Source organism: Kryptolebias marmoratus, linkage group LG20, assembly GCF_001649575.2.
Source record: "Kryptolebias marmoratus isolate JLee-2015 linkage group LG20, ASM164957v2, whole genome shotgun sequence".
Classification (NCBI taxonomy): domain Eukaryota; kingdom Metazoa; phylum Chordata; class Actinopteri; order Cyprinodontiformes; family Rivulidae; genus Kryptolebias; species Kryptolebias marmoratus.
In genome coordinates this window covers 19660175-19678708 of record NC_051449.1, presented here as the reverse complement: position 1 = coordinate 19678708, position 18534 = coordinate 19660175, and the positions used below count along the sequence as shown (strand labels likewise).

At 39.8% G+C, this 18534-nt stretch overlaps 1 protein-coding gene across 3 annotated transcripts; it reads left to right on the top strand.

Moving 5' to 3' along the window:
* The first annotated feature begins 1808 nt into the window (after window positions 1-1808).
* LOC108238335 (SUN domain-containing ossification factor) lies at window positions 1809-16506 on the top strand. 3 transcript variants are annotated; one of them, XM_017420343.3, is made up of 24 exons: window positions 1809-2059; window positions 5068-5182; window positions 5439-5558; window positions 5952-6166; window positions 6295-6384; window positions 6515-6644; window positions 6732-6849; window positions 6958-7082; window positions 7166-7233; window positions 7318-7425; window positions 7766-7871; window positions 8269-8289; window positions 8698-8753; window positions 9683-9765; window positions 9986-10042; window positions 10165-10221; window positions 10382-10472; window positions 10923-12248; window positions 12692-12779; window positions 13151-13255; window positions 13514-13668; window positions 13894-13985; window positions 14077-14132; window positions 15499-16506. In XM_017420343.3, the coding sequence occupies exons 1-24, from the start codon at window positions 1995-1997 to the stop codon at window positions 15952-15954; spliced, it is 3903 nt and encodes a 1300-aa protein (XP_017275832.1). In that variant the 5' UTR covers window positions 1809-1994; the 3' UTR covers window positions 15955-16506. The 3 variants fall into 3 exon arrangements, with proteins under 3 accessions (XP_017275832.1, XP_017275831.1, XP_017275833.1); XM_017420342.3 differs by having other exon boundaries at window positions 13891-13985; XM_017420344.3 differs by lacking the exon at window positions 8269-8289 and having other exon boundaries at window positions 13891-13985.
* The last annotated feature ends 2028 nt before the right edge of the window (window positions 16507-18534 follow it).

Sequence of the window (18534 nt, the reverse complement as noted above, 5' to 3'; positions counted from 1 at the left end):
TCCTGTAGCTCTTCTCCAGAAATGGAAGAGGGCAGCCAATCAGTCTCTGGGCATATTATTTCATATATTTCTTCCTCACATGTCCAGTAAAGCTTAGTCTGTAAAACAAAACTAACCGAGGACCTTCCAGGAGCTATTTACAACAGGTAAGATGTTAATTCAGAACTTTTCCACTCCATGCTGCTCAATTCTGTCCCAATTGCAACCTTAACAAAACAAATCACAAACACTGAAGAGGTTACACACTACAAACTTGATCCAACAGTTTCAATTTCAAACTTTATTTTAGGTTTGTAAATGTGTTAAGGTTAGTCATGTATTTGCTCTTTTTTTGTGTTTGTTTAAAAAGTAATAGCAAGTGTTCAAGTTCCTTTCCCTCTCATTACATTTATGCATCTTCACTGAAACAATTTCAAAGCAGAAATGAACATAAACTACAAAATGAGGTGCTGTAGTTTTAAATAAACATGTCACTTATCAGAAAAATACAAAGTAAAGAAACAATATTTAGAACTATACCTAAAGATTCAGGATTTGTATGTCCTGCATCCTGGATTAGTCTGATCAGGTTCTCCTGGGTGAGCGTTTTTACGTTTTTAGTAATCATTAGGTTTGCTGGAGATGCACGTTTGTTTTCCTTTGAGCAAATAAGCTCAACATTGTTCACCACTCACTAAAAATGCTTCTAAAGATGACACAATATCTAAAGTTCAAATATCCTCTTTTTTTTACCTAGCACAAACAGCATGTGCTCTGAATGCTCTGCATTACAAACTCTGATCAAACTGGCACGCTATAGTTTTGACTTACTCTGCCTAAAAATCATAGTGGAGCTTAATCAGAAAAACAAAACAAAACCAAAATGAACTTGAATAAAGTATTATTCTTTTCCTACAGTGGCATATCAGATGATAAAACTGACAAGCCATGTTTCAGACTGTATTCTTATATTAGGGTGTAATAGCCCCTTGTAAAAAAGAAGTGTGTTTTTTAATTTGATGTTAGAGATGAACCCAAACATTGATCAACCCATGCCTCCTTTCTGTCCTAAATTTTATATTGTGGCCCAAACAAGGGCTTTTTAACATAGACTGTTGATACAAACACAGAGTGCAACCTGTTGAGTGTGTTCATACAGCTCTATTCATGGATGAAACGGCTTATTTCATGTATTTATTTATTTATTTACCTTTCAACTTTTGTGCTCATCAGCTCTGTTCTTCTCATCCAATGTTAGTTTTCAACGACAAGAAGCCTTAAAAATGTTTCAAAGTTGAGTAGGGCGCGCCATCTAGTGTCCGTCCTATGAAAGTGTTTTTATTGTTGAGAAAAGCTGTGAAGTGTGCAAAGTTTGATAATGAAGTCTCGCGATACTTATTTTCAAACTGTTTTTTTTTTTGTATTCTTTACAACTTGGCCTTTTCATTAGATGTTATGTATTAGAAAATATAGGTTTTGAAAATTTTCTGAATACATTTTTAGAGCGAATAAAGCCTACAATGATAAACGCATTTGTTAGGTCAAAGTTACATTGTTTTCCATCACCTGTTCACACGTCCGTGCCTTGTGTTGTCATATTTCTAACACTCCTGTCATCACAAGTCGTAATTCTCATGTCTGATAACACTCGGAAGCCTATTTAAAGCACATGGGTTTCTCATAGATCCTACTGAACTTTCAGAGACTGTCATGGAGGTTTGAGTGAAATAAGCTCCGCATATTTCGGGTGACCAGGTTCAACAAAACACGCGCTCCGAGCGTTTGAACTGCGCAGCCGCGTTGCTGCCTTCTGATTGGACGTCGACTCGCTCTGACGCTCGGTAGCAGGCTGCGTGAGTAGGAAACAGCGGTTAGCATCACAGTTTACCCAACTCGGTGAAGTTAGCGGGACACGGCTGGCGAATTTATGTCGTATTGTCAGAGAAGGCAATAACTAAACAAGGACAAACTTTTCTTTCGTGTACGGCGAGGATGTCTGTCCCGGCAGGAGAGGGATGAAGATGACACAACTGTTGTGGCGAATTGTGTCAGTGTCGCTATGTGTAGCTGTAGTCTGCTGGTGAGTTGTTTTTTTTACGTGTCCTATTTAGAACACTGTTTTCTCACTTCATTCTTCGGCGCCGTGAATAAAAACAAATATTAATGTGGCCTGTGCTGTTTAGCGTTGTTTACTAGGCAGAGTAGCTTGCTGCTAGCATTCACGACGTTAGGCTGTGATGTGGCACCTGGCTGACCTCTGACCTGTCGGGATGAGTTAGCTTCAGCTGCTAAAGTTGAAACAGACTAACTTAGTTCGATAAGAAGCACATTAAGCTGGTATTACGCATTACCTAGCCGTGACATGCGTGACTGAGCGGAGTTTTGTTACCACCATGAGTGTGAAACTCTTTTACACTAACAGAAGGGCAAAATGGGACTTTTCTTAATGAACACCTGACTAAAGATACTCTGCTGAGGCTGCTGCACATCCGTGTAAACCTGAGTGTCCAAGAGTCGATGTTAGCCACAGGTCTGACTTAGCAGCTGGCAGGATTATAGGCCTTTCATAGCAGTCATGTCCTCACTTTGGAAAGCCCGGGGTTCCTGTGCTCAGGATGATTTAACAGCTAAGCCAACAGCGAGAGGTTATGTGGGATTATTACAGCAGTGATATTAGAGGATAGTAACTTTATAATACTGACTGCTGCACTTCAGATAAAAAGAAGGGAGGGACAGCTATGATGTAATCTTTCATTGATAGGTGTTGATGGTGTTGGCAGGGCCTGCTAACACCTGCCTTTCCTTAAACAGACATGAGGAAAGACTAGTTTGGCATTTAAAATTTGTGTCATATACAGGGTGAGTGCAAAGTCGCTCAGATACCAAAGATCACACAATCTCTAAACGTCTACAAAGCTCCCTTCACATAGGAATCTCCCAGATTAATTGTGAATGTATTATGGTTGTAAATGTGATACAGTTCGTTGGTTTGCATTTTAACCTGGGGGTCTAGCTGAAAGGAAGTATCTTCATCTCTTCCCTTGTAACAGGTAAAGAAAAAATTAAAACTACACGGCAGTATTATAGTAATATATGAAGAAATACATAAAGTAAAATTTGTCCTAGATTTAATAATAAAATACAGAGTTTCTTTGTAAGGTATGAAAGGAGTTCTTGGTATAATACTATAACTTTTGTATTAAGTAAAATGAAAGTAGAAATGATTCTGCAGCGCAGTATAAGTGTTTCAGACGACTGCATCGTAACATTTTATGTCACAACAATGTGACATCACATGCCCCACTTTTGGGAAGTGCTACAGCTGCTGACGCTGTTTGCCCTGGTAAATGACCATAGTCTGTTAGCTTTTTCAGTCCTGTCGTATGAACAGTAGATGTTTCATGCTGTTTCTCCTGTCCTCAGCAGCATGTAGTTCAGAATTGTTTTTTGTATAAATGCACAACTCTTGCCTGAACCCTGTGAGCTCCTGTTTGAGGTGTTGTTTCTTGTCAGAGCCGATGAACAGCACTGAAGCATCTTGTTGTGTAATAGGGTCCAGCATATTCTGCTGCTTTGAATTTGATGCTGGAAGGTCAACGTGTCTCCCTTTAAACAGCAAGTCAATAATTAATCGAGTCATGCCTCAACACCAGTCGTACCCCTTTAGGTTTCATATTATATCTGCCAAGTTAAGTGGGTAGCAAAGCCAACACTGTATTTGCACTGTGTCCAGTGAGAGTCCTAACCTCAAATAAGATGTGAAATCTTAATAATGGCCTGGACTGGGGACCAGTCTGTGTTAAAAATCAGTTTTGGATTTTAAAAAGACACCATGACAGTGACTTAAAGCGTCTTGGTCTGTTTTCCTGCCATGACAGAGATGATCACTGTGTTAACTTGATCACTTTTTACTGTTTTCATTTGTTTTTATTTTTTGGTTGTTTTATGGTCTCTTGTGTTCAGTATTATCTTTTTACTACTTAGTGTTTTGTGTACAGCAGTTTGGCCAATGGCAGCCATTTTTAAATGGGCTATATAAATAAATTTGATTAGATTTCTTTTGACAGCGTCATCTGAGGTTGTTTGGGTCCTCTAAAACTGTGGTTCCCAAACGTTCAGCATCTCAGTACAATACAGTACTTACACATTAAAGCATGTTTACAGATATTGCACAGTGTACAAGCAGCGTTCTTAGGATGAGTCCATAAGGCTTGGTCAAATGTTTGGGTACTCTAAAGCAATGATTCCCAAAGTTAAGGTCGGGACCCCAATGTGGGTCACCCAACACCAAGTAGGGGTCCAGATATCAACCTGCAATTAATAACCTAGTTTTTATGATATATTTGCACCATAATTGTGACATAATTGAAATACAAATCATAAATTGATTTAAAAAAAATCACAATGGATGTTAGGACTGTTTGTGTAGTCATTATGCTCATATTTAATAGGGTCATTACCATTTTTAGATATTTAAACAGCCAATAGATGGGGTCACACACCTTTGTCACTTTTAATTTATGGGTCGAAAGCTGAAAAGTTTGGGAAGGACTGCTCTAAAGAATCCAGCCTTTCTTCTGCTCCTTTGGTCACATTTGAGATTTAACAGAAGGGCAGTTATTTATTTATTTATAGCCAACTTGAGATCCACATTAGTCCTAACTTTCACAGTTATCATCAGCATCCAAAAGCTGGTTGAGATGGGTTATTGAACATGTTTTTTTTTTCTTGAGACAAACAAGTCCAGACTTTCTTATGTGTCAAAATTAAAGTCTCCTGTGAAGGATATTGAAAAAGCCAAGTAGTGCATTTGCTTTTTTTTCTTTTTTTTTTCACAGCAGGAAATGTACCTAGTGATGCATTTTAACAGATCCCAGCAAAAAAAAATGACATTATTAAGTAACACTTTATAGCTCTTTTTTATTGTTACAGAAGGGCTTCTAGTCTTAAACAAAATATTGTTTGCTCAATAAAAGTGTGTATAAATTCCCCATCGCCTGGCTCGAGATCCCAGGATTGTTTATATAGCACATTATGAAGCAATCCTTGTTCAGACTGTGTAGCAGTGGTTGCCTTTCACCTCTGCAGGTACTCTGGTCGCCATGTCGGCTGCCTGGAGCTGCACCCAGAGGTCCACAAGCCCGAGTTTTCACAGGATGTCCCTTCAGAGGAGGAGCCAGAGAAAGCAACTCCTCTTGAGAAGGTAGCGGTCCAGTATTCTGTAGTACTGCTATCTGCCTTATGCCTCAAGATACTATATGCTCGGTTTTTTGTGCTTGTAAGTGCACTTTGTGAATATCTGAATTGTTCAATAGTTTATCTAGTGCTTTTATATTTGTGAATGTTTACTTTCTGTCACCAAAATGTCACTTTTTTCCTCCTGGATCCATACTAATTATATCTTAGTAGATGCTAATTTGCATTTTTAAAAAAAAGTTAAACTTTTTTCTGTTTTTCAGAATGAGCAAAGCTCAGCCTTACCGGCTCAGTCCTCATCTAAAAATGAAAAAGTGGAAGAAGACCGTCACTCAAACCTGGAGCAGCTGACACAAGAAGAGGAGCAAAAACAGAATGCGGAGGTTCAGAGAAATTTTTTTTTAATCCTACTTCTGATTTCTGAACTTTTTTCTCATGAAGAGTGGTCTTTTTTAAAATTTAGGACACATTAATAGACACATACAGTCTTAGGAAGCTAATGAAGTGTGCACAGTTCTTCTTTTTTGTTGTCATCTTCCAGCCTCATTCACTCTGCAGACTGGAGATTTGCAATGTAAATGATGTCACTATTAGTAATAAATGCATAAAATACTAACATATAGACCAAGAATGCATCCATATGCACCACACTATCCTGTTGTTTTTATTGATTGTGTCTGGAACATCTACAGCTTTAGGTTTTTAATTGATCCGCCCATTAGTTAATGGATCAAGCGTTCCACTTCAATATCTTTTGGGGTTTTTTTTTCCATCAGGGGTTTGATGCAGAGAATGCTGCTCCAGAAGCTGAACTGGAGGCAGACAAAGGATCTTCACAACCTGAGCAAAGCTCTGAGTACTGCCATTCTGATTCGTCTGTGTCTCAGCATCAAAACTGTGCTGCCCCGCCACCTTTCACTGACTCTGGTCTCCCTGCTCCAAACCACGATGATCCCAGCATCCCGAGCTCTCAAAAGGACATCCCAAAAAGGCAGGTTTCTTTTACTGTCTTTGAAAATATTTATCTTTAAACATCTGTTACAAGACAGAGAATGTTTGCTTGGCCTCAAATTATTGTGCACATATCTTAGGTAAAATGTGTTGTTTTTTTTTTTCCAGTGATTCCAATGATGCAGATGATGTAGCTGCTCCCGAGGCCACTGATTTTGACTGTGCAGAAGAAGCGAACAACCCATATGACAAAAACAGGTTGGTACAGTTGATCACCGTTTACAAATCTCTAAATAAAAACCACCAAGAACAACCTCAAAATAAGAGCTTTTGGCCAGTTTTCCGCTCTTAAACAAGACATTAATGCTTGTTATTGTTGTCACGGCAGCCCTCCACCCTTCCTGGAGAACACTTTCAACGCTCACACTGCAGGTACCAAAACCCTCACCGACCCCCCTCTGAGTTCTCCAGCTGTTCACAGCACTAAGCATCTGGAAGCCAACACTTCCCACAAGCAGGTGAGGCGCTCAGACACCATGCGAGCTATTTTCCTCCCTCTGTCAGAGGATGTGTCCCAGCTCTCGTGTTCTCATTATCTCTGACAGGACGCCGGTTCCCCTGTCACCTCAGACACGGATCCTCCTGCGAGCAGCAAAGACCCCGAGGACATCCCCACTTTTGATGAGTGGAAGCGGAAGATGATGGAGGTGGAGAAAGAGAAGAGTAAGAACGGAAATTAGAGCTGATTCTTGTCGCACTTAAAGCTCAAAACTTAAGAAATTATTTCAAAGTTTTCTTTCTGTAACGTTGTCTTTTTTTTCCCTTCAACAGCACTGTCTACTCACCCCTCTAGCAACGGCGGTTCTCATACTGTGAAGAAAGTCCAAAAGAACTTTAACAATTATGCCTCGGTGGAATGTGGAGCCAAGCTACTCGGCGCTAACCCAGAAGCTAAAGTACATTCTCTCATACCTTTTAGAAAACATTGACACGTAAATAAATATAAACTGAGATGCATCTCCAATTTCTTTCCCCTCAGAGCACCTCAGCCATATTGAAGGAGAACATGGACATGTACATGCTAAATCCATGCAGTACTAAAATCTGGTACAGTTTGTATTTTCTGTTCACAAATTAATTTTCATCTCCATGTGAAGGGCATTCTTTTAATCCTGTTTCCGTGTTGTTCAGGTTTATTATTGAGCTCTGTGAGCCCATCCAGGTGAAGCAGCTGGACATTGCTAATTTTGAGCTTTTTTCGTCCACTCCTAAAGACTTTCTTGTCTCCATCAGTGATAGGTAAACACTGAAACGCCACCATTTTGACGTAGTACTATAAGTAGTATTTAAAAATTAGGTAGCAAAAGTTGTCACTCCCCTTTTCATTCGCTGTTTTGTTGCATTTTACAACTCACTGTCCTACTGTATATCTTCTAAAAGGCTATAAAAACAAGATGTATCACCATGTAATAGCGTTATTTTTTAATAAATAAGAAGTAACAAATCCTAGTAGAGACATTTTGATGGTATCACATTTAAGTGACGCAGCCTGTGTTTTTTCCGTAGACCTCAATATGTATGATTTTCCCAGTGTTCATATCACTGAACTGACTGTGTTGCATGAAATGACATTTTTCAGATACCCAACAAATAAGTGGCTTAAACTGGGAACCTTTCATGCCAGGGATGAACGCACAGTCCAGAGCTTCCCTTTAGACGAGCAACTTTATGCCAAATATGTGAAGGTGAGCCCAATATTTAGTTTTTATTAGTTAAACTGTAGTCTGTGTTCTCCGCTGGTGTAGACTGCTTAACCTTTAACCCAGTCAGGGAGTTTTCTTTTCCTTTTTAATCCCCGTGAATGAAACGTTTGAGTCCTTCTATTTTATTGTTTTTAAATAGCTACTACAACCTGTTTGTATATGAGTTGTCATTAGACTGTCCTGTCTCAGTTATTAGTGTTATTTATAATGTTCATTGCTGTGAATAAAACCAGCAGTGCAGCTCGGCCCAGATGGTGACACAATTTCATCTGAAAGGATTCAGATTAAATCAGTATTCTCTGTTCAGTCCTTGTTTTGAATGCATGCTTGTATCTGTAATTTCTCTCTCTTTTTTCCCCTTCTTTTTGCCTTGCTTCAGATGTTCACCAAGTACATAAAGGTTAGCCTGCTCTTCTTGTAGTGCTCTGTGGTCGGATGAACGAAAACATATTTGTGACTTCTGTCCTCGCACACTAATCATGTAACCTGATCGGATCTAACCAAGATTCCTGAACACAACTCTCATGTTGAGACATTCACTTTAAGAACATTTGAAATCTCATACATATGATCACTCATTCACAAAATGGAGCTCATTCTGTCACACGATTAACTTCTGATTTGCTTCTGTCTTAATGACTCACACAGTAACTCACTGACAGTCTGTTCATCGGTGTTTGGTTCCTGTGTGCAATACGAAATCCACTGTGTCCTGTTTAAAAGTGCTACTCAAAGTAGGGGTGTTGGTTGTAGGATTTTTCACATTTTAATCTAATCTAGTCACAATTTACATGTCTGTATTTTTCAGGTGGAACTGCTCTCTCACTTTGGCTCTGAACATTTCTGTCCTCTTAGTCTCATAAGGTATGTAACAGACAAGAAAATTTAAAAAAGCAGATTTATTTTTGTGAAATGGAGCTCAATTCTGACCAAATTGATGAGCAAACAGCTATTCTGAGCGGGGCTCACTGGATTTTAAGAGGCACTGTCAATGAATGGTCCATTTCTGAACTTTTGTCATATAAGTGCGCCTTATAGTCCATAAAATACGGTAGTTAGAATTTGCCATCTTAAAGCTCCTTGAATTTCAAAAATTTTATTATGATTTATGTGATCTATAAACCTTTAACCTGCTGCCAATTTTGCATTCCTATTGTCTTTTCAGCAGGATTATTATGATACCTTTTGAAAAAATCCACATAATGCATAAATTGACTGTGGCATAAAGGTTTATAATACAGCGTTTGCAAGAACTGCTATGACGTGTTTGAGATTTGAGTTGCTTTTGGCCTTGTTGAAGTTGGTTTTGGCCTCTTTAGCCATTAGCTCATCAGTCCAGTCAGAATTTAACTCTGTTCCTCCAAACTGAGGTCAATCAAGAGCTATATACAACAGGTGATATATTGATAACCTTTCCACAGAACCTCACTTCAAAAATCTGAAATATCTTTTTAACATGCAAATCACATGACACATTACCAGGTTTTAGTTTGAAAACCTGGTTTTGGTTCCGGTTCTGCTGGAGGTTTCTTCCTGTTAAAAGGGAGTTTTTTTCTTTTCCATTGTTGCCATCATGCTGCTCAGGATGGGAGATTGAGACAAAGGGAAGATTCAACACAATCTGCTGGCTTCCTCAGATAGATAACATTTACTAAATAGCTTTTTACAATGTACATGATTGTTTTTGTACAGCGCCCTGAGGTGGTGCCATATAAATAAACTGAGTTACAGATGAAGTGAGTTTTGTAGATCTTATCTTACAACAGTAAATTGACCGGGCTTGTTTTTGTCAGAGTGTTTGGCACAAGTATGATGGCAGAGTACGAGGAGTTTGCTGATCCTTCAGAGAGACCAGATGATCAGGATGACGACCCAGGTGAGACAGAACTGTACTTTCAGTCCTCCAGTTCCTTTTTTTGTCGAAACAACCTGATGCACCCTTTGAATCAGACTTCAAAGACGACGTACGTCATAAACATACAATTGTTCCAGTTATCTGTATTATGATTGTTTTCTAAATTTAGTTCTTAGTTTTATTACCAGATGGATATTTTTGTGTAGTTATGAAAACCTTGAATGTGTTTAATAATCTGCAGATTATCCCCCTGGAGTTTCACCTGGGGAATCCAATAATCTGATTGGATCAGCAACAGGTCTTTAATTGAATACATTTTTTAATGAATATATATTTTATGTTTAAGATGAGCACATTTATCCTATATCCAGGTTAGTGATCTATTAACTTGTGACTTTGTTGTTTGCATTTTTTCTTCAGATGCCATTTTGAACATGGTGAACAATATTGCTGTCAATGTTCTCGGGGGAAACTCTGGTATGAACAAGACACTCGCTGCTATTTTCCTAACTACTGTAAATTATTTATTAGTAATATACAGTGTACTGGTGTGCGGTGGGTCACCCAGTGTTGATAAAGGATGTAATTAAACAATGTTTACAGCTCATTCTTACTAATGTTTCCTTCTCATTTTAAGGCAACCTCTCATCGCAAGAAGGGAACTTCACTGAGCCATCACAACAACCTGAAACCACCACTAAGATTGTCACAACTAACCTCACTGCAGTGTGAGTACGGCTTTTTTTTTTTTTTTACACACCCAACAAGCTTTGGTGAAATTCATTGGCTTCAAAACGTTTTTAGACCTCCTTTACTTTTTTCAATTTAGTAGGTTGTAGTAAGATGTCACGATTGTTTAAAATCTTTATTGTTTTCATTAATCTACACCCAGTACTCCATATTGACAAAGTGAGAATATATTTTTATATGTTTTTTATAATTTTAATGAAGATAAAAAGCTGAAATATCACATTACTTAGTCTTGAGATGAAGCACCTTTGGCAGCAGTTCCTGCTTTGAGTCTTTTTGGGTTTGATGCAACTAGCTTTGCTGACCTGGGTTGGAAGATTTTCTGACGTTCTGGTTGGTTGGGACAGTTGACGGGAGTGCTTTAACTTTTAATGTTTATCACGTGGTCTTCTTTTATCGTATCTAACATTGTTCTCGTTTCCCTTCAGTCTAGACACTGAAGATGTGCAGGTTTCTTCTCCAACTGAGACAGCTGAGTCAGAAACACAAACTACTGATAAATGTGAACAGGAGCTCCCCCCAGAGGAGGAGAAACTAGTCATCCCGCTAGAGAAGGATGAAGAACAACCAATTGGCTCTACAATCACTCTCCTGGACAAAGAGGAGGTGGATGAAGACAGACACGCAAAGGATCATCATGAGCGACATCAAGACGACCTCAAATGCTGCCCTCCATTTTCTTCTTCTTTGTGCTCATGTGCAGCTTCCTTCCAGGAGTTTGTTCAGCAGCAGTGTTCAGCCTCGCTATCCAAAAAGAGGTCATGCCAAACAATAGACAGAACGCTTAATATCATCCCTACCATCCTGACACCCACCTGGCCCTTACCCGCGCTCCCTTCATCTTGCCCTCAGCCGCAGCTTCAGCCACACGACGCTGAGGTGAATCAACCCCATGAAAAAGAACAAGCCTCTGAGCAGGAGCCAGAGAGTGAAGCAGTCATATCAGAAACGGGGCAGCCTTCAGGGAACGCAGAGGGATCTGTATCTGAGCTCACTGTGCTGGAGCCCAGTCAGAGCTTGAACCTTCCCAAACCTAGTTTGACTGAATCGTCCTTCATCGAACCCACCCCTGTTGTGGAAACACCAAAGCTGTCTTCTGAGGAACCAGCAAAGACGTTGGAGCCAGAAAAGAGCCAGGGTGCACCACCTGAGGAGAAACATGTGGAGCTTTCAGCCTCTCTCAGCAGCTCTGCTCATGTAAAACCCACTATCAGTGTCTCAGCAGACGAACCAACAGCAGCACCAACAGAGGAGAAGCCTGATGTTGACGCTCCTGAAAAAGAAACAAATGTTCCCATCCAGACCCAAGAGAAGATGCCTCAGGCTCCAGTTCTCTCCTCCACCTCCTCGTCTTCTGTAGAAGATCAGGCCGAACCAGCAGTCGTGTCTGAAATAATCCCAGCTTCCACTGAAGTATCCCCCTCTGTGGCAGACGCCGTCACAGAGCCTCAGCCCTCTGGCAGCCTCACGCCTGTGACAGATACGATAACGGAGGAGCACGCAGAAGACTTTTCTACATCCTCAGCCGGCAGTGGTCAGCTGTTTCATCCCTCTCCTCCAACTGCCTCTTCACCTACCTCACCATCCCTCTCAGACATCTATGCGGAGCCCTTCAATGGTACAGAGCAGAACGGGAACCTGATGCACAGTTCCAACCAGAAAGAGTCCGTCTTCATGAGACTCAACAACCGCATCAAGGCTCTGGAGGTGAACATGTCGCTCAGCGGGCGCTACCTGGAGCAGCTCAGCCAGAGGTGAGGCACAGTGACACGCCTAAAAACGTTCTGGAGAAATGTTGAAGGGTGCCAATACCGCTCTGTGTCTGAGCTATAGAACTCCAAAACAGGCTGGCTTTTCTCACCAAAACTCCATCGTTGTGTATGTGGAAATGTTTTATAGTTTCGTTTTTTTTTTTTTTTTAATTTTGTCTACACCATGTGTCCAAAAGTCATCTCACACTATTCCTGATCCATATTTTGATGTACTTTTTGGAAGGGTTTTTTAAAGCTGCAGGAGTAGATGCAAATCAAAAATTATCAGGAAAAAAATGAGTCTTGAACAGTTAGTGTTGTGGGTGCCAATAAGCATCAGCAGCCTTATTAGAAATAATAACACAGGAGGAGACTGTTCTCTGTTTTTGAACTCTTGAGTATAGGGTGATTTTAAGTCTTCTCCAATTTTCTTTTCTTAATTTGAGGTATCGGAAGCAGATGGAGGAGATGCAAAGAGCTTTCAACAAAACCATCATTAAGCTCCAGAACACGTCCCGATTAGCAGAGGAGCAGGTAAGCAAAGATAAGCTGCCATGCAGAGATGCGGCGTGCTTTTTGTCTCATTTTTTTCCCCAATACGTTTTAATTATGGGTTCAGAGTAAAAATTACCAAGCTACCAAATTACTAAGAATTTAAGCCCAAGTTTTGAATGTTTGGCCATAACATCATAGCTTTGAAAAGCCCAGCCAGGGACTAGAGTTGTGAATTAGTAAAGTGTTATGTTTTCTTTGTGCAGAACAGCAAATGCACTATAAATCCACTGTCTGACTACAGATGTACATGATAAATGTAGAATAAATAAATATATGCTAATTGAAAACTGACCACAAAGCATGTCAGTGAATATAGTTGGTTGTTGTTGTTTTTGTCTCTCTCCCTGTAGGACCTGCGTCAGACTGAATCCATTCAGTTGCTGCAGGGCCAGTTAGAGAACGTGACTCACCTCGTTCTCAACTTGTCTGTCAGAGTCAGCCAGCTGCAGAATGAGGTAGATACGATTTTCCAGGCACAAAGCCTTCATCTGTAATCAGTGTTTTATCAGCCTGATACAACTGAGTACATATAGTTCTTTTTAGGACAAAGTCAGTGATATTTACTGATGGTTTGAATCCAGAAAGCTAATATTTTGGGATATTATGTAATATACTACCTCTCTGACCTTAAAACACATTTTCTCTGTGTGTTTTGAAAAGAAAATGTGTTATAGTTCTGCTAACAGGTTTGTGATGAACGGTTTGTTTTCCAGGTTTCAGACAGGCAGAATTACCTGCTGCTGTCTCTTGGGTTGTGTTTGTGTCTTGGCCTTTTCCTGTGTTTCAACCACTGCCGCATCACTTTCCCATCGAGCTCAGAGCCAGAGCCGCCCAGCCCCAAGAGCTACACCTACTGCGGCCCGGAAAGGTTGGATGATGAGTGTCGACGTTCACTTCTGAATTGCATTTATAGCACAGGATAAAGCAGAAATTGTCAATGTGGATAAGCACTTTAAATGAGCACAGCTTTTTAGTACAGGTAGTCATCAGTAGCATCACAGGTGGAAACTTCAGTAATAAGACAGCCTTGACTGATGTTTTGATAAAAGTGCTACGTGCAGTCTTTCCCCTCATACTGTTGTCTGCTCAGCAGGCAGCTCTCTTCTTGTGATGAGATGGGCCTGAAAAGGAGCGCATCGTATCCACTCATCTACTCTGAGTCTGTCCAGTTAGCCACCACTGAAGGTAAGAAGTCATTACATACGAAAAACAAAGGTAATGTAATATTAGTTGTATATATTTAGAATAAAAATCCACCTCCGTCTTTGGTTAACAGGCCCAGAAATGCTGCATGCAGAGGAGACCCAGAGTCTTTCTCCAGCAAACAGAAAGGTGTGTAAAATTATTTTTGCATTGCATAACAAAAACATGAATCATAATGAGGTAGTAGCAGGTTTTTCTTACAGTCATGGGGAAAAAGAAGGTCCACCATCCTTCAGTTCTAGGGTTTCATGTATCGGCATAATAAAACTTTTCTGGGGCCTCGTACAAAGGATCTGTATGCACAAAACAGTGGTGCACACTTTTCTTTCTATTGATGCTTCAGTTCGTTGAGGTTTGCAGACATTTGTTTCTGCTCAGCTCTTCACCTCAATATTTCAGTAGCGTTGAGATCTGGACTTTGAACCTTTGCAACACCTGGATTTTCTTTCTGAGCCGTTCTGCTGTAGATCAGCTGCTGTGTTTGGGATCATTGTTCTGTTGAATCATGACCCAGTTTGGTCCAAGCTTCAGCTGCTATGGCCTCACATTTGACTACAGAGTCCTTTGAGTTTATAGTCGACTCAGTGACTCCTCAAGGACCCCAAACTATCAACCCTCCACCACCGTGCTGACAGCTGGTGGGAGGTGTTTGTGCTCATAGATGTGTTTGGTTTTCTTTAAATATGACACTGTGGATTATGGGTAAACATCTCTACTTTGGTCTCATCTGTCCCAAGTCTTGTGGTTCATTCAGATGCAGTTTTCCAGACCCAGGTTGTGCTGCCATGTTTGTTTTTAGAGAGAAGAAGCTTTTTTCTGCAACCCTTCCAGAGAAGCCATACTTCTTCAGTCTTTTTCTAATTGTCCTGTCGTGACCTTTAACCTTTAACCTGCTAACCGAGGCCTTTAGTCTAAGATGGAGCTGTTGGGTTTTTTTTGGTCATTTATTTTGTCTGACCTTGAGATAAATTTGCTAGATTGTTCACAATATTAGCAGCTGTGATAAATGTTTTCCACTGGGGAATAATCCTTCTCCCTGTAGAATAATGGCCTCCAGATAGTTTGGAAATGACCTTTGACCCTTCCCAGATTGATGAGCAACAACAGCTGCTTCTCTAAGGTCATTGCTCATGTTTTTCCACCCTAACGTAGTGCTAACACACACCTGTTTGCTCCAGAGCAGCAAACTGACCAAACTCTGATGATGATCAGTTCATCAATACGTCTGATCAGCAGCTCCTGACTGATACTGAACCTCTGAGATCCTGTGGAAGCAGCAAGAGAGGACTTAGTTTTTCCATTTTAATTTCATTTTTCTTTAATAAATAAATTGAATAATCTTCACACCTGTTAAAAATCAGATCATTCTCTTATGTTCTGATACATAAAACCCTTAAATTAAAAGAGGGTGGGCTTTCTTTTTCCCGTGACTGTCATTAAACACATGCCTTCTTTTTCTCCCTCACGCTTTTATACTCCAAATTTTGCTGCGCAGCGGAGGCGGCGTAAAATAAAACCCACGGACAAAGTGGAGACACTGAAACCTTCCTTCCAAGCTTCTCCTGAGCTGTGTAACGGAGCTGTCGGATGTCATGCAGTACCCGTGCCCACAAACGCCACATTCCTCACAAAACAACTCCTTCAACCTGCTTTTAGAGACTCGCCATCAGAGGGCAGCTCAGAAGGGTCCTCTCACTCTGACGACCCCTCTTTCTGCGGCATCACCGCCGCCTGCTCTCGAATCTGTGACGACCTCCCTCCACCAAAAACCCGCGCAGAGAAACGGGCATCAAGACGCAGGCGTCCCAAGCCCGGCTGTGCAGTCGTGGATTTGCTTCACGCACCTCAGAGGGACAAAAATGAACATTTGCCCATTACTCTCCAGGACATCATAAACAGGAAAACAGAGCAAAACTCGGGTGCGTTTGTGGCACTCACAGGTCCTGCCTAATTTTGAAAGAGACAAAAATATCAAACAAAAAAACAAAGCACCCCCTTCCTCTCACTGACTGCTGAACTCTTTCCAAAAGAGAGGCCAAAGGCAGCTAAAAGGTTCAAAATGAGACAATCTGTTCGTTTTGACCAGTAATTTAATGTTTTTTTTTATGTTCTCTGTTCATCTGATGTCAAACATTTAAATTCAGTAGAATTTAATTCAAAGAAACAATTTTCAGGCTTCCCATTAAAACTTCTTTGAGTGAGTGTTGCTATTTATCTTAAAGAATGAAATGGGAGCCAACATAATGCACTTCATTTTAGATTTGCTTAACTTGAAGTGAAATAAATCTTTTTGGGTTTGGAAATGACCTCCATTTACCCCTCAGTTCATCCTTTTGTCTGAAACGATCAGTTTTGGACACTTTATCCAGATCTCCTTATATGCCAAAAAATTTGCAGTTAATGCAAAAGCTACAGGAAACATCACGCTGCCAGCTGTTTTGGTAACGTAACATAATTGGATGCTCTTTAACCAGAAATCTTATCTAAAGTTCATCACTTAAAACCAGACACCAACACTTAGGAGTAGAAAAATGCATCAGGTCTTTTAACATTATCTGTTGATTTTGCACAGCTTACATGAATTTTAGTTCTGTTTACCTTTATGAGGTAATTTCTGTCTTTTTAAATATCTGTATTTCATCTGACCTGTAGGCAAATCTTTTAAGAAAGTCAAAGGATTTATGCTGCAAACAAAACATTTTTTTTTAATGTTAAAATATTTTCATTTTGGTTCAGTTTTTGTTCTGTGAACCTTTTTTCTTTGAATGCAGCACAAGTTGACTGAAAGAAAATCATTAAAAAGTGCTATGAAAGAAAAAGAAGCTGAATTGTTTATTTTTTTTAAAGATTAATATAAAAATGCGGCGAGTTCAATACAACAATTGTGGTTGCACCTTTTTAAATAAGAGATGACAAACATGAATTTCAGCTTTTATCATTTAATAACTCCAGGTTTTATTCAGTTTAATCTATTATTAGAAGAATAATGAACCTTTTTTCAAAAGGAAAACGACAAATTCATGTTACTGTACTGAGCATGGAGCCTTTTTTTTTCTTGTTTGAAAATTCGGTTTAGTTTATTAACAAAATTCCCAACAAGTCATCACTCAAACTGCTGAACTTTTAAAATTTAGCCCGATTTTAGCCCAGACATTTTCACAGTTTCCATTTAGACGTCTGTCACCATTTTGAAATGTATTGGACATTTTCTGACCATCAGAAATTTAAAAAAGGAAGTTGTGGTTTGCTCTCAATCGGACCATTGATACTGGCTTTTATACTGGACCTAGTTAGTGTACATTAACAAGGATGACATACATAAACTGATACCTGTGAAAAGGGAAGGAAACGTTTACCAAGTAAAAAGGAAGAACTATTAACTTTTTACCTGGAAGAATCAGGGCTGTAGCTCACATTTCAAATAATACTTAAACTTTTATTCAGAGAAAAAGGAAATTAGCAGATGTTGTAATTTGGAATTTATATTGAATCAGATAAAAAAATGAATACTTTAATGTAGCTCTGACATTTAGATTCTGTCTAGTGACTGGCTGAGGGATACTAAGCTAACAATTCAGGATTAATTTACAAAATCTTTTAGGCTTTATAATTAAACTGGTCCACCAACCGACTCAAATATTTATTTCTATAGAATACTCATTGTCAATATTCTCATTTTATTCAAAAGATTGTAATTTAACTTGATTTATGTACAGAAAACTTCCTTTTTATGTGATTCTTCTCTCTGTCCAGCAGGGGTCAATATAATCCCTGTGTCAACCTGCAGCTGTAGGATTTTTTTTTCTTCTTTTTTCTGCACTGCTGCCATCATTGTCCATGTGATGAGTCATGACTCAGGATGGACAAATACTGCCCAACTCCTCTGCCATTATAAAACCAGAACCCAAACGTTTACAAATCTGGTTTTGACACGATGAGTACTGCCGTGTATCTGAGTGACACCCCTCGGAATCAGGGCGAAAACAGCACTGGATTTTTGCAGTGTGAGTCCCCAACCAAAGGCATTTCTCACACAATTCCAGCTGTGATCTTCTTTTTTTCCCCCCAAGTCAGAAAACTGGATTATTTACTTTGCCTCACAGTCTCTCTTGTTTGCTGTGGTCACGCAGGGTTAGGAGTGCTGCTGGATGTGAGAAATTAGGTTAAAACCTCTTTATTCATCTGTCCTGGTTGGGTAGCAGGAGCCTTTCAGAGATAAGCTTTCCTGATGCTCTTTTTTTTCTCCCCCTCTCTCTGTCCCTCTCTCTTTCCTTCGTTTTGTTAGCAGAATTTTTCTCTCTGCTCTGCCTCGTTCTAAAGATTATCTGCAACCACAGGACTGCAATCCTCTTTTCCCGGGCACTCTGTTTTTATCTCAGGTCTGGATTGAATTTTCTCACTCTGCTGCTGTTTACACAATGGATGCTCTTATTTTGGTGCCCAGATGTTCAGTCCCCTCTGCTCGGACAGGTGCTCTCTATGCAGGAAGAAATGAAGCTCAAATCATGTCCAAACTAAGCATTGTTTTTGA

What these genes read in the sequence shown, in the direction of transcription:
- LOC108238335 (XM_017420342.3), top strand. Translation starts at nt 1,995, where the DNA reads ATGAAGATGACACAACTGTTGTGGCGAATTGTGTCAGTGTCGCTATGT. An exon ending in GCGCTAACCCAGAAGCTAAA is followed by an intron (nt 7,083 to 7,165) that starts GTACATTCTCTC and finishes CTTTCCCCTCAG; the next exon opens with AGCACCTCAGCCATATTGAA. An exon ending in ACCTACTGCGGCCCGGAAAG is followed by an intron (nt 13,669 to 13,890) that starts GTTGGATGATGA and finishes TTGTCTGCTCAG; the next exon opens with CAGGCAGCTCTCTTCTTGTG.